Below are 14010 nucleotides of genomic sequence, written 5' to 3'. Positions count from 1 at the left end.
TAAGTGTTCCTCCAGGCAACATGTCAGACAACCATGGGGAAAGATGAGGCCAAGTAGACTAAAATAAGACACTCATATATATTTCTAGCCTAAAGGATTGTTCTGTTTTCTTCTTTTTCCACTGTCATATTTGCCCATTGGTCTCCCCTTTAGTTCATTTATGTATTTCTTCAAAACCAGTGTTTCACAAATACCACTTTTGCTCTGTCTGTGCTCAAGAACCCTCCATGGCTCCCTATCTGGCTGTTGAGACCCCTTATCACTGAGCCAGTTCCTTGCCACACTGTTTGCCCTGGGGGAGAGAGAGGGGATGGCCATCACCTATCCTCCCCTCTGCCCCATTTGTCCAGTGCTGTTTCTCTGCGAAGATGGCTGGTGACTAGTTTAGAGTTATAATTTTGGAGTTGAGAGGGGCTTTAGAATGGACGTTCCAACTCCCTATTGGGAAATGAGGAAGCAGTAGCAAGGGGTAAATGAGAAGTCCAAAATCACATAGCTAGTGTTGTGGTATATGGGGAAGTCCCTCAATTGGTCTGCTGACCTCTTTCCCAATCATTGCCTTTTAATGACTTTTCCTTTATGAAGTAAAATCCAGGTTATTTTGTTCTGCTCACGAGTTAAGCCTGTAAGCCTTTCTGTTTGCCTTTCTGCAGAAAGCTGTTTGTGAGAACACTGCCTTGAGTACGTGACAGGACTGCACATGCAGCAAGCCTGGGCCCTTCAACTCCAACCACATCAGGAGGAGGGGTCCCAGTGTGAAGGGGTGGGATAATAGTCATAGTGATTCTGTACAATCAGAATAAATCCTCCTGGCTCCTGAAGAGAAGAGGGGCAGGCAGCAGGGCTCAGACTGTGCTTGTTGGGTGTTGTGATTCTGCCATCTGTCCTCAAACTTCTTGGGAGGGGCTGATGGAACTTGTAAAGAAGCTGTACCTATAGGGGGCCTCATGGGCCTTCTCACAGTGAGAATCCAGCCCTGTCTAGAAGCAGCCTCAAGCTCCCCACTTTCAGTCCAGTGCTGTCTCCCAAAGCCCCCTCCGCCAAATGAATCCCACAGCCAGCTTCAGTCCCAGATGCTGCCCACTGCCCCCCCCCCCATAGAAGTCCTTTCACCTGTGTCTCTACTAGGTCTGACCAATGTTTCTTGGATTTTAGTGGCTAAGCTGGATAAAGACAGGCCATTTAAAGTAGGAAAGTGGGATGCTGGGTGATGTAGCAAGACCCCATCTCTATGAAAAAATAAGAAAATTAGCCAGGTGTGGTGGTGTATGCCTGTAGTCCCAGCTACTTGGGAGACTAAGGTTGAAGGATTGCATGAGCCCAGGAGTTGGAGGCTGCAGCGATGGAGTGAGCCATTATCACGCCACTGCACTACAGCCTGGGTGTAGAACGAGACCCCGTGTCCAATTAAAAAAAAAAAAAAAAAGAGCAAGGAGCAGTGTAGTGTAGTAGGATAAGCCTGTGCTTTTGTTATCAGAAGTCATTTGGAATTTTGGCCTCATTCCTTAACCTGTTTGAACTTCACATTCCTCGTTTTTATAATGGGGATAACTACTAACTTAAAAGTATTCAGAGGATTAAAGGAAGTACATATATATGGCACATGAGTATCATTTCCCTCAGTCCTCATTTTTTGAACATAGAAGCTTAACATACATACAGAAAAGTGCACAAATCATAAGTATTTAGCTCACTGACATGACAGAGTGAACATACCTGTATGACACATCCAGCGTGACTGGCACCCCAGAACCCACCCTATGCCTGTGTGTCGTTCCAGTCACTGTCCCCACAAGGGTATCCTCTATTCTGAAGTCTTAACACCAGAGAGTAGTTTTTCTTCTGTTTTTAAAATTCTCCCCGTAAGAGTTTAAGGACAACTTACAAAAATACAAAAATTACACGATTTTAAGTAGGGAAATTGGGCTAAAGGAAAATAAAAGTTGAGGCCAGGAAAATAACCTTATCCACGCAAACTGCATTACAGCAGGTCTTATACACTTAAGGATGAATAACAGATTTTGCTTCTAGTGGTCAGTGTAAAGAAGGAAACAAGATCAAGTTCAGACTCCATGCGACAAACCTGAGGCAGCTACTCCTAATCTGGAGATCTAAGGAACCCTTCCCTCTAGTTCCCATAAAGAGAACACTATAACATAGCAAACTTAACAGCTTTACCAATAATAAACACAGGTATCAAAGCATTGTTTCTGGTAATACAGCTTAACATAGATATAACCCCCAAAGGACTAGTCAAATAAGTAGATGAAGAGGACTGAAAGGGGATGGTCTAGATGGGTTTTAGAATCCCTAGAAGACTAATGGGCTGTTGATCCTTCAGTCAGTTTTCCATCAATAGTGTTCTCAGTGGAGGGTTTGATGTGACTCTAGGAACCAGGAGGTCGTTGTCCCTTAGAAGGGTAGCTATTGGGCAGACCGTCCGGCCAAGAGACAAGAATGACTTCGGAGAAAGCAAAACAGGTTGATGAAGGCCTCTTCCTTTGCCAGTGGTTGGCTGGGCGTATACCTGTGAATGGGGCCAACAGTTTCCTCCAAACACAACTGGGAGTTGTCTCTACCCGCAGGAGTAATTATGACCCCAAATTCTAATCCCATAAAGCCAGGCTGCAAAAGTTTTCATTTAGAATATTTAAAGCTGAAGCTGGGCATGGTGGTTCCTGCCTGTAATCCCAGCACTTTGGGAGGCTGGGGTGGGCAGATCACATGAGGCCAAAAGTTGGAGACCAGCCTGGCCAACATGTTGAAACCCTGTCTACTAAATATACAAAAATTAGCTGGGCGTGGTGGTGCATGTCCGTAGTCCCAGCTAATTGAGAGTCTGAGGCTCACTTAAACCCGGGAGGTGGAGGTTGCAGTGAGCCCAGATTGTGCCACTGCACTCCAGCCTGGGCGACAGAGTAAGATTCTGTCTCAAAAAATAAACAATAAAAACAATATTTAAAGCTGGTTTGATGACATGCTGACCTCTGACACAGAGCAAGTGGCCTCTCATATATTTAAGATATATTAAGATTAACTGGCTGGTCATGGTGGCTCATGCCTGTAATCCCAGCATTTTGGGAGGCTGAGGTGGGTGGATCATCTGAAGTCAGGAGTTCGAGACCAGCTTGGCCAACATGGCAAAATCTTGTCTCTACTAAAAATACAAAAAATTGGCTAGGCATGGTGCCTTTAGTCTCAGCTACTCGGGAAGCTGAGGCAGGAACCCGGGAGGTGGCGGTTGCAGTGAGCCAACATCGTGCCATTGCACTCTAGCCTGGGCAACAGACTGAGACTCCATCTCTCTCTCTCTCTCTCTCTCTCTCTCTATATATATATATATATATATATATATATATACATATATATACACACACACACATATATACACACACACACACACATATATATATAAAACTAAGTTTTTTTTTTTCATGGGTGGGCCATGGTTGGAAGTAGGCCCAGGCAGCTGCCAACTTTAAGATATATTGATTGTAAAATGTACTTCTTGTTAAATTAATGAGGTGACCCAGTCCATCAGTATTTTAACTATGAGCCAGTAGATTGGTTCACAAGCATTTTAAAGGCCAAACATAAAAATGGCTTCAGTCTCACTGCCTCTAAGTCCTTGTGTTCATTCTCCCTGGCCACATTTCCATCAGTGCACCCTAAATTAAGACAACAGAGGATCAGGTTCTCCCACGTTTGGGTGCTTAGGGACCAGGAAAGCAAGACCATGGTTTGTTTAGTAGCAAACTCTGTGGAATCATATAGACTACAAAGAGTCAACCAGTATTGCCTTGTCTTCACAGCCAGAAAACAGCCCCCAGAAACATAGTGAGTACTGGCTAACAGTACTATAAAAAATAGTATAAATACTATATTATATTGAAATATCCTATATAGTACTGTATGTTTCTTTTGAACTTTTCACATATATTAATACATAAAGTATAGTGATTGTGTGTGTGTGTGTGTATATATATATATATATATACACACACACACATACTCCATACAACAGTGCTAATACAATTTTATTACAGGATTTGGAATATGAATAAATGGGTTCAAGTGCAGGACTTGCCCAGTACAAACTACCAACTTCTTTAAACTTCAGACTTCATATGTCTAAGACTGAGATCTTAGTACCTAGTATCTGGCAGGGCTGCTGCCAGGATTAAGTGAGACCATTCAGATGGGAGTGCTTGGTTTACTATAAAGTACCAGTCAAGTGTTAGTTATTTCTATTATTTTGTATTTCTCCAGAAAGTATATTGTTACGTCGAAATGGTAGAGCAGCTCACAAACCAACTCTTTTTCAAGATGGTTTAATCTTGGGATCCTTGCAAGGGCTCGGGATTTGAATGTTGTACCACAAGGTGGTGCTAGACACTAGATGTTTTTATTGGCCTTCTACTCCCATCTTAATTAGTTATAGTGTTCTTTTTTTATTGTTACTGAAGAGCATGGAAAATATTTATTACAAATGTGTTTTCTAGATCAACTTATAAGCTCATAAGATCAATTCCATCTTAGTTATATAGTGTCCATTTTTTAATTGTTGAAGAGCATAGAAAACATTTATTACAAAGTGTTTTCTAGATCAACTTATGAGCTCATAAGATCAATTTTGGCCTCACTGGAGATTAGAAAGCAAGGGTGCTTTTACCTAATGTTCAGTCTGCTTTGCCTACTGAAGGTGTTTACTTTCAGTTAAATCTGGGAAACATTTTAAGGTAATGTCTGTGATGGGCTCGAAAGGTGTCTGCAAGGCCCCCTGGACACTGGGGAGCATAAATACGTGCTGGACACCAATCAAGGGTCCTAATTTTTTTTTCCTATGAGTAAATACCCCTTTGTACTTTCCTATCCCCAAATGGTTTTGTGGATTTGCTTTTACTGTTGTTTGGAATTAAGGCCAAAGCAAAGGAGGGACTGCAGCACAGATAATTGTCTGCCTCACGCAGATATTATTTATAGCTATCTTTGATAGCATTTGATTCCCTATTTCACAGTTGTCAACTGAGGAATGGAAAATTGTGAAATGAATAAACCAAGACTGTTTTGCAGGGCCATGTTCTCTACTGGGGAGCAGACATTTCTCACAAATTTAAGTAAGTTCTGCTATTGAAACCAAATGTTTTATTAAAAAGCAAATTAGTAGGGCACAGTAGCACAGTAGTCCCAGCTACTTGGGAGGCTGAGGCAGGAGAATCACTTGAGGCCAGATGTTCAAGGCTACAGTGCACTATGATCTCACCTGTGAATAAACCAGCCACTGCACTCCAGCCTGAGCAACATAGCAGGACCCTGTCTTTAAAATAAATAAATAAAAATTTAAAAATAAAGGCAGGGCAAGGTGGCTTACGCCTGTAATCCCAGCACTTTGGGAGGCTGAGGCAGGCGGATCACCTGAAGTCAGGAGTTCGAGACCAGCCTGGCCAACGTGGTGAAGCCCTGTCTCTACTTAAAAAAAAAAAAAAATTAGCTGGACATGATGGTGCGCATCTGTAATCCCAGGTACTCAGGAGGCTGAGGCAGGTGAATTGCTTGAACCTGGGAGGCAGAGGTTGCAGTGAACCTAGATCGCATCACTGTACTCCAGCCTGGGTGACAAGAGCAAAACTCCGTCTCAAATAAATAAGTAAAATAGATGGTTTTCACTTTTCCTTCCTATCCTCCTCAAATGTGTGGTATTTCATTAAATTGTGTTCAATGGGTACCAGCTGGGTGCAGGGCACTCTGGGGTCACTATGGCTGGAATGCAGGGTAGGGGCGAAGGGATAGTGGGTATCAGAGGCATTTGAACCAGAGCAACTCCATTTTGAATAGGGGCTGAGTAGAATGAGGCTGAGACCTGCTGGGCTGCATTCCCAGGAGGTAAGGCATTCTTAGTCATAGGATGAGATAGGAGGTCAGCATAAGATATAGGTCATAAAAACCGTGTTTATAAAGCGGGTTGTAATAAAGAAGCCAGCCAAATCCCAGCAAAACCAAGATGGCGACGAGGGTGACCTCTGGTCATCCTCACTGCTACAGTCCCACCAGCCCCATCACAGTTTACAAACGCCATGGCAATGTCAGGAAGTTGCCCTTTATGATCTATAAAGGGGAGGCATGAATAATCCACCCCTTGTTTAGCATATAATCAAGAAATAACCACAAAAATGGGCAACCAGCAGCCCTTGGGGCTACTCTGTCTGTGGAGTGACCATTCTTTATTCATTTACTTTCGTAATAAATTTGCTTTCACTTTATGGACTCTGAATTATTAAGCTAGATCCAAGGACCCTCTCTTGGGGTCTGGATTGGGACTCCTTCCCAGTAACATGCGCATGTTCTGGAAGGTAGGGAAACAGCTCCAGTCATGTTCACTCAGCCAGAGTAAGATAAACTAGGAAAACAAATACAAACACTCAGAAAAGCAGCAGAAGGAAAAAGAGGAAGAAACACTGTGGAAAACGTGAGTGCCATAACTGTCACTGTCATTTGGAAAGAATATTTTCACAGTGGAGGCATTATATTCTGTGGTCTGGGGCATGGCCATGGAGATGAGAACATGACATGTACCTCCTTGGAGCATGTTGCCAAACGTGTAGATCTGTAAGAAAAATATCAGGACTGGCAAAATGAGACAACTCCTGAAAGAAAGAAACTGCTGACAAAATGGGCAAAATGATCAATCCTAATTAGAAATAATTATAAATAAAATGAGGCCCGGCACAGTGGCTCATACCTATAATCCCAGCACTTTGGGATGCTGAGGCAGGACAATCACTTGAATCTAGGAGTTGGGAGACCAACCTGGGATACATAATGAGACCCCTACAAAAAAATTTTAAAAGCCAGTCATGGTGGCATGTTCCTGAAGTCCTGAAACAACCTTTGCAAAGTATAACAGTGAGAAAATTACAACAGTGAAATAAATCTGACCTAACGGACTATATCTTGCTTCTAACCTCCAAGCTGCCCTTGTTCATTCCTGAACTAACTTTAGGCTGAACTAACTTTGGGAGTAACTTAGTTTATAGTTTAACTTTGAAATGATGATAACAGCTCTTTCCTGAAACAAACCCCCTTCTTGCCTGGTGACCAGAGTGTCTTTTTAGGACGAATAAATTAGCCACAAGATTCACAATTCCCCAATTACTCCTGCAGTAACATCACTATTGTAGACCCTAAGATTGGCCTTTTGAGGTGTCTTTTCAGGTTTTTGCATTTCTTTTTTTTTCTTTATTTTTATTTTTATTTTTTTTGAGATGGAATCTCACTCTGTCACCCAGGCTGGAGTATAGTGGCACCATCTCGGCTCACTGCAACCTCCGCCTCCTTGGTTCAAGCGATTCTCCTGCCTCAGACTCCCGAGTAGCTGGGATTACAGGCGTGCACCACCACGCCTGGCTAATTTTTGTATTTTTAGTGGAGATGGGGTTTCACCATGTTGGCCAGGCCAATTTCAAACTCCTGACATCAGGTGATCTGCCTGCCTCAGCCTCCCAAAGTGCTGGGATTACTGGTGTAAGCCACCATGCCTGGCCAGGTTTTTGCATTTCTGACGACTGTCACTCAGACCTGCCAGCTGTTCCTGTGGTCACCATCCAGGAATCACTTCAGCCCAAGAGGATAGCTTCAACTCCATAAGATCTCATCTCTGACCCAACCAATGGGCACTCCCCATTCCCTAGCCCTGCTGCCCACCAAACTATCCTTGAAAAACCCTAGTCTGAATTTTTGGAGAGACTGTTTTGAGTAATAAAATTCCAGTCTCTCGTTCAGCCATGAATGAAAGTCTCTCCCCAGTGCAGTTTCTCTGTCTTGACAGATTGGCTCTATCTGGGCAGCAAGCAAAATGAACCATTTTGTTACTGGAAAGAGGTCCCAATCTGGCTCTATCTGGGCAGCAAGCAAAACGAACCCATTGTGTTACCGGAAAGGGGTCCCAATCCAGACCCCAAGAGAGGGTTCTTGGACCTTGTGCAAGAAAGAATTCGGGGCGAGTTCATAGAGTAAAGTGAAAGCAAGTTTATTAGAGAAGTAAAGAAACAAAAGAATGGCTGGCTACTCCATAGGCTACCCAACTGAGTATACTTATAGTTGTTTCTTGATCATATGCTAAATAAGGGGTAGATTATTCATGAACGTTCTGGAAAAGGGGCGGGCAATCCCCAGAACTAAGGGTTTCTCCCCGCTTTAGACCATATAGGGTAACTTCCAGGCATTTGTAAACTGTCATGGCACTGGTGGGCATGTGTTTTACCATGCTAATACATTATAATTAGTATAGTTTGAGCAGTGAGGATGACCAGAGATCACTTTTATTGCCATCTTGGTTTTGGTGGGTTTTGGCTGACTTCTTTACCGCAACCAGTCTTATTAGCAGAAACTTTGTGACCTGCTTCTTTTTTTCTTTCTTTCTTTCTTTCTTTTTTTTTTTTTTTTTTTGACATGAACATGGCTGACTGCATCCTTCACCTTTGAGGCTTTGTACATAACATTGTAAAACTGGGCCAGACAAGATGGCTCATGCCTGTATTCCCAGCACTTTGGGAGGCTGAGATTGGTGGATCAGCTGAGCCCAGGAATTCAAGACCAGCCTGGACAATATGGTGAAACCCCATTTCTACAGAAAATACAAAACTGGGCCAGGTGCGGTGGCTCACGCCTGTAATCCCAGCACTTTGGGAGGCTGGGGCGGGCAGATCACAAGATCAGGAGATAGAGACCATCCTGGCTAACACGGTAAAACCCCGTCTCTACTAAAAATATAAAAAATTAGCCAGGCGTGGTGGTGGGTGCCTGTAGTCCCAGCTACTCAGGAGGCTGAGGCAGGAGAATGGCGTGAACCCGGGAGGTGAAGCTTGCAGTGAGCCGAGATTGCGCCACTACACTCCAGCCTGGGCGACAGACTCCATCTCAAAAAAAAAAAAAAAAAAAAAAGAATAAAATACAAAACTGATCTGGGTGTGGTGGTGCGTGACTGTAGTCCCAGCTACTCAGGAAGCTGAGGTGGGAGGATTACCTGAGCCTGGGTAGGTTGAGGCTGCAGTGAGCTGATATCCAGCCACTGCACTCCAGCACTCTAAAACTGTTCACAAGTATAGTTTCAGTTATGTTTAATGATAAATATTATTAAAGGATATGGAGATGCTATATGAGGGAAAAATCTTCACGCACAAGAAGGAAGCAATCCAAAACAGTTACAGTATTTATTTCAGGGTTGTTCAATTATAGCTGTTGCTTTTTCTTCTTTATACTTTTCTGAAATTCATATTTTCTGTAATGACCCTTTATTACTTTTACATTACCAAAAAAAGATAGTCTAGCATCCTTAGAACTTCTTTATGAACTTCTTAAGTGAACTAAAATCCTTGTGACAATTCTACTAGAAATGCTATTTCAACCTGTAAGATTCTTACCCACCATGAGCTAAATGACACCTTCCAGAAATAAGAGAATGTGTTCTTTAAGGATATTTTCTTTTCTTCTGTAGGGGAAAGGGGAACTTTTTGTTCACCCTCTGAAAGTTCAATAATTTGTCTCTGGAATAAACTTGACAGTAGACAGATTAACAAGAGGAAAGACATACAAATTTATTACGTGCATATATGAATGGAGGCCTCACAAAATATGAAACTCCCAGAAGAGCCAATATGTATACCATCTTGAGGCATGGAAAGGAATAGGGGACTTGGGGCTTGGTGGGGGTGCAGAGAGGGTGGAGGGTGTGGAGAGGGTACACCTGGTGCTGCACTTGGTGGGGGGGGGGAGAGAGGAGGTCACGGCACAAATTCTAGAAGGGAGAGGGGAGGAAATGCACAGCCCACAAAGGTTGCCTTATGCAGATAAAATCTCTCAGGTAGCACCCTTCAGAAGGGTGGCCACCTGTGGTAATCTCTATCTGGGACGTGTCGACCCACAATCTCTTCTTCCTGTGATGTGATTTTTCCTAGTTCCATCTCTAGGCAGCTAAGGGGGGCTCAGAGAAAGCCTCTGCTTGCATCTGCTGTTTGCTAATGTAGATTTCCTTTTACAAAATTCATAAATTTCTTTCACAAAAGGAGATCTTTTCGGAGCTATTCCTGTGTCTTTAGTTTCTTGTAATAGCCATCTCAAAATACGCCAGAGTATATTTTGAGGTGGCGTTAATTCTCGTCTTCCACAGTCACATTTTGGGGTGGTGTTCTGAGCCCCAACATTCCAGTCCCCTGGTCCCTGAATGTCATGGTGATGTACCTTGGATGGGGATATTTTCACCTGTTGGGCTGCACTCTCCATGGCTGCTATGATTTTGGAAATGTTTATTCTTTAGTTTGGGGAAACTTACTTACTTGAATTATTTATTTAATGATTCCCTAACACCTAACACTTCCAGGACTACCCCCCAACTGCCCCCGCCCCAACCTCCAACACACACACACACACACACACACACACACACACACGATTTCTCCTGGAACTCTCTCTGTCTCTCTTTTTTTTTTTTTTCTGTGAGACACCGTCTCACTTCCGTCATCCAGGCTGGAGTGCAGTGGCACGATTGTTACTGGAAAGGGATCCCAATCCAGACCCCAAGAGGGTTCTTGGACCTCGAGTAAGAAAGAATTTGGGTAAAGAAAGAATTTGAGTAAAGTGAAAGCAAGCTAAGAAAGTAAAGGAATGAAAGAATGGCTACTCTGTAGGCATAGTGGCCCCTAGGGCTGCTAGTTGGCTATTTTTATGGTTATTTCTTGAGGATATGCTAAACAAGGGGTGGATTATTCATGAGTTTTTTGGGGGCGAGGGGGTGGGGGGGCGGGGGAAGGAAAGGATAGGCAATTCCTGGAACTGAGGGTTCCTCCCCCTTTTAGAGCATATAGGGTAACTTCCTAACATTGCCATGGCATTTGTAAACTGTCATGGCACTGGTGGGCATGTCTTTTTGCATGCTAATGTATTTAATTAGTATATAATGCGCAGTAGGACCACCAGAGGTCACTTTCCTCACCATCTTGGTTTTGGTGGGTTTTGGCCAGCTTCTTTACCACATCCTTTTATCAGCAAGGTCTTTGTGACCTGTACATAGTGCCGACCTATCTTGTCCTGTGACTTAGAATACCTAACCTCCTGGGAATGCAGCCCAGTAGGTTTCGGCCTTATTTTACCCAGTGCCTATTCAAGATGGAGTCGCTGTGGTTCAAACACCTCTGACATGACCATGGCTCCCTGCAGCCTCAACTTCCCAGGCTCAGATGATCCTCCCACCTCAGCCTCCTGAGTAGCTAGGACTACAGGTACATAGGACCATGCCTGGCTAATTTTTTGTACTTTTTAATAGAGATGTGGTTTCACCATGTTGCCCAGGCTGGTCTGCAACTCCTGGGCTCAAGTGATCAGCCCACCTTGGCCTTTCAAAGTGTTGGGATTACACGTGTGAGCCATGGTGCCTGGCTGGGAACTCTTATTGTAACTGCCTGACAGGTTCTTCCTGCCCACTGCATCAAGAATATCAATTCTCAGCATTGGGCCAGCTGCAGTGGCTCATGCCTGTAATCCCAGCACTTTGGGAGGCTGAGGCAGGCAGTTCACTTGAGGTCACGAGCTTGAGGCCAGCCTGGCCAACATGATGAAACTCTGTCTCTACTAAATATACAAAAATTAGCCCAGTGTGGTGGTGTGCACCTGTAATCCCACCTACTTGGGAGGCTGAGGCAGGAGAATCACTTGAACCCAGGAGCGGGAGATTGCAGTGAGCCACGATCACTCCACTGCACTCCAGCCTGGGCAACAGAGCAAGACTCTGTCTCAAAAAAAAAAAAATCTCAGCATTGCAGTGGAGAGTTCAATTGACACCAGGCCAGCCACACCATGTGGGAGATGGAGTTATCACTCAAATCAGTCTCATCAAAGGCTTATAGGTTAGGAGTTTTTCAAAGATAGTTTGGGGGAAAGGGTGGGGTGACTAGACAGTGGGTGCTTGCTGCCGATTGGTTGGGGTACAATCACAGGGATGTGGGAAATGATCTTGCATGCTGAATAACTCTTGGGTGGGGCCACAGGAGCTGTTGACCAGTAGGTCCAGGTAAAGCATGGGTGTCAGACATGCAAAAAACCTGAGAAAGTATCCCAAAAGGTCAATCTTAGGTTCTACAGTAGTGATGTTATCTGAAGGAGTAATTGGGGAAGTTGCATAACTTATGACCTCCAGAATTACGGCTGGCAATCATTTATGTCTACACCTTAGCAGAATTCAGGCTCCTCTCTGCCCCCTAGCCTAGTGGTCTCTAATTAGCTTTACAAAGGTGGTTGAGTTTGGGGGAAGGGCTATTATAATTTAAACTGTAAACTAAATGTCTCCTAAAGTTAGCTCGGCAGCTTAAAGGCTAAAAGCGAAGATGGCCAAATAGGAACAGCTCCAGTCTACAGCTCCCAGCGTGAGTGACACAGAAGACGAATGATTTCTGCATTTCCCACTGAGGTACCGGGTGCATCTCACTGGGGATTGCCAGACAGTGGGTGCAGGACAGTGGGTACAGTGCATTGAGCCTGAGCCGAAGCAGGGTGCAGCATCACCTCACCCGGGAAGTGCAAGGGGTCAGGGAATTCCCTTTCCTAGCCAAGTAAAGGGGTGACGGATGGCACCTGGAAAATTGGGTCACTCCCACCCTAATACTGCGCTTTTCTGATAGTCTTAGCAAATGGCACACCAGGAGATTATATCCTGTGCCTAGCTCTGAGGGTCCTACGCCCACAGAGCCTTGCTCATTGCTAGCACAGCAGTCTGAGATCGAACTGCAGGGCAGCAGCGAGGCTGGGGGAGGGGCGCCTGCCATTGCTGAGGCTTGAGTAGGTAAAGTGGCCAGGAAGCTAAAACTGGGTGGAGCCCACCGCAGCTCAAGGAGGCCTGCCTGCCTCTGTAGACTCCACCTCTGGGGGCAGGGCATAGCCAAACAAAAGGCATCAGAAACCTCTGCAGACTTAAATGTCCCTGTCTGACAGCTTTGAAGAGAGTAGTGGTTCTCCCAGCGTGCAGCTGGAGATCTGAGAACAGACAGACTGCTTCCTCAAGTGGGTCCCTGACCCCTGAGTAGCCTAACTGGGAGGCATCCCCTAGTAGTGGCAGACTGACACCTCACATGGCCGGGTACTCTTCTGAGACAAAACGTCCAGAGGAACAATCAAGCAGCAACATTTGCTGTTCACCAATATCCACTGTTCTGCAGCCTCCACTGCTCCTACCCAGGCAATTAGGGTCTGGAGTGGACCTCCGGCAAACTCCAACAGACCTGCAGCTGAGGGTCCTGACTGTTAGAAGGAAAACTAACAAACAGAAAGGACATCCACACCAAAACCCCATCTGTGCGTCACCATCATCAAAGACCAAAGGTAGATAAAACCACAAAGATGGGGAAAAAAAACAGAGCAGAAAAACTGAAATTCTAAAAATCAGAGCGCCTCTCCTCCTCCAAAGGAATGCAGCTGCTCACCAGCAATGGAACAAAGCTGGACGGAGAATGACTGATGAGTTGACAGAAGAAGGCTTCAGATGATCAAACTACTCTGAGCTAAAGGAGGAAGTTCAAACCCATGGCAAAGAAGTTAAAAACCTTGAAAAAAGATTAGATGAATGGCTAACTAGAATAACCAATGCAGAGAAGTCCTTAAAGGACCTGATGGAGCTGAAAACGATGGCACAAGAACTACATGATGAATGCACAAGCCTCAGTAGCCAATTTGATCAACTGGAAGAAAGGGTATCAGTGATGGAAGATCAAATGAATGAAATGAAGTGAGAAGAGAAGTTTAGAGAAAAAAGAATAAAAAGAAATGAACAAAGCCTCCAAGAAATATGGAGGACCAAATCTATGTCTGATTGGTGTACCTGAAAGTGACGGGGAGAATGGAACCAAGTTGGAAAACACTCTGCAGGATATTATCCAGGAGAACTTCCCCAATCTAGCAAGGCAGGCCAACATTCAAATTCAGGAAATACAAGAACGCCACAAAGATACTCCTCGAGAAGAGCAACTC

The 14010-nt window shown here is 44.4% G+C and overlaps 1 protein-coding gene across 6 annotated transcripts in view; it reads left to right on the top strand.

The window, feature by feature from the left end:
- The window catches only part of METTL6 (methyltransferase 6, tRNA N3-cytidine), a 47935-nt gene that overhangs the window by 18837 nt on the left and 15088 nt on the right, over window positions 1–14010 (top strand). For 2 of the 6 annotated variants that reach the window (XM_063610792.1, XM_063610789.1), the window contains one exon: window positions 8483–8609. The exons of 3 other annotated variants lie outside the window; for them this stretch is intronic. In XM_063610792.1, coding sequence (XP_063466862.1) covers window positions 8483–8609 — 127 coding nt within the window. Of the gene's footprint in view, window positions 1–653; window positions 3418–8482; window positions 8610–14010 lie in introns of those variants that run through there. One more of the 6 variants, XM_063610798.1, reaches the window with a different exon arrangement.

The sequence above is a fragment of the Symphalangus syndactylus genome, chromosome 10 (assembly GCF_028878055.3).
Source record: "Symphalangus syndactylus isolate Jambi chromosome 10, NHGRI_mSymSyn1-v2.1_pri, whole genome shotgun sequence".
Lineage (NCBI taxonomy): Eukaryota > Metazoa > Chordata > Mammalia > Primates > Hylobatidae > Symphalangus > Symphalangus syndactylus.
Note: the sequence above shows the minus strand (reverse complement) of the source record. Positions and strands in the feature narration are given on the sequence as shown.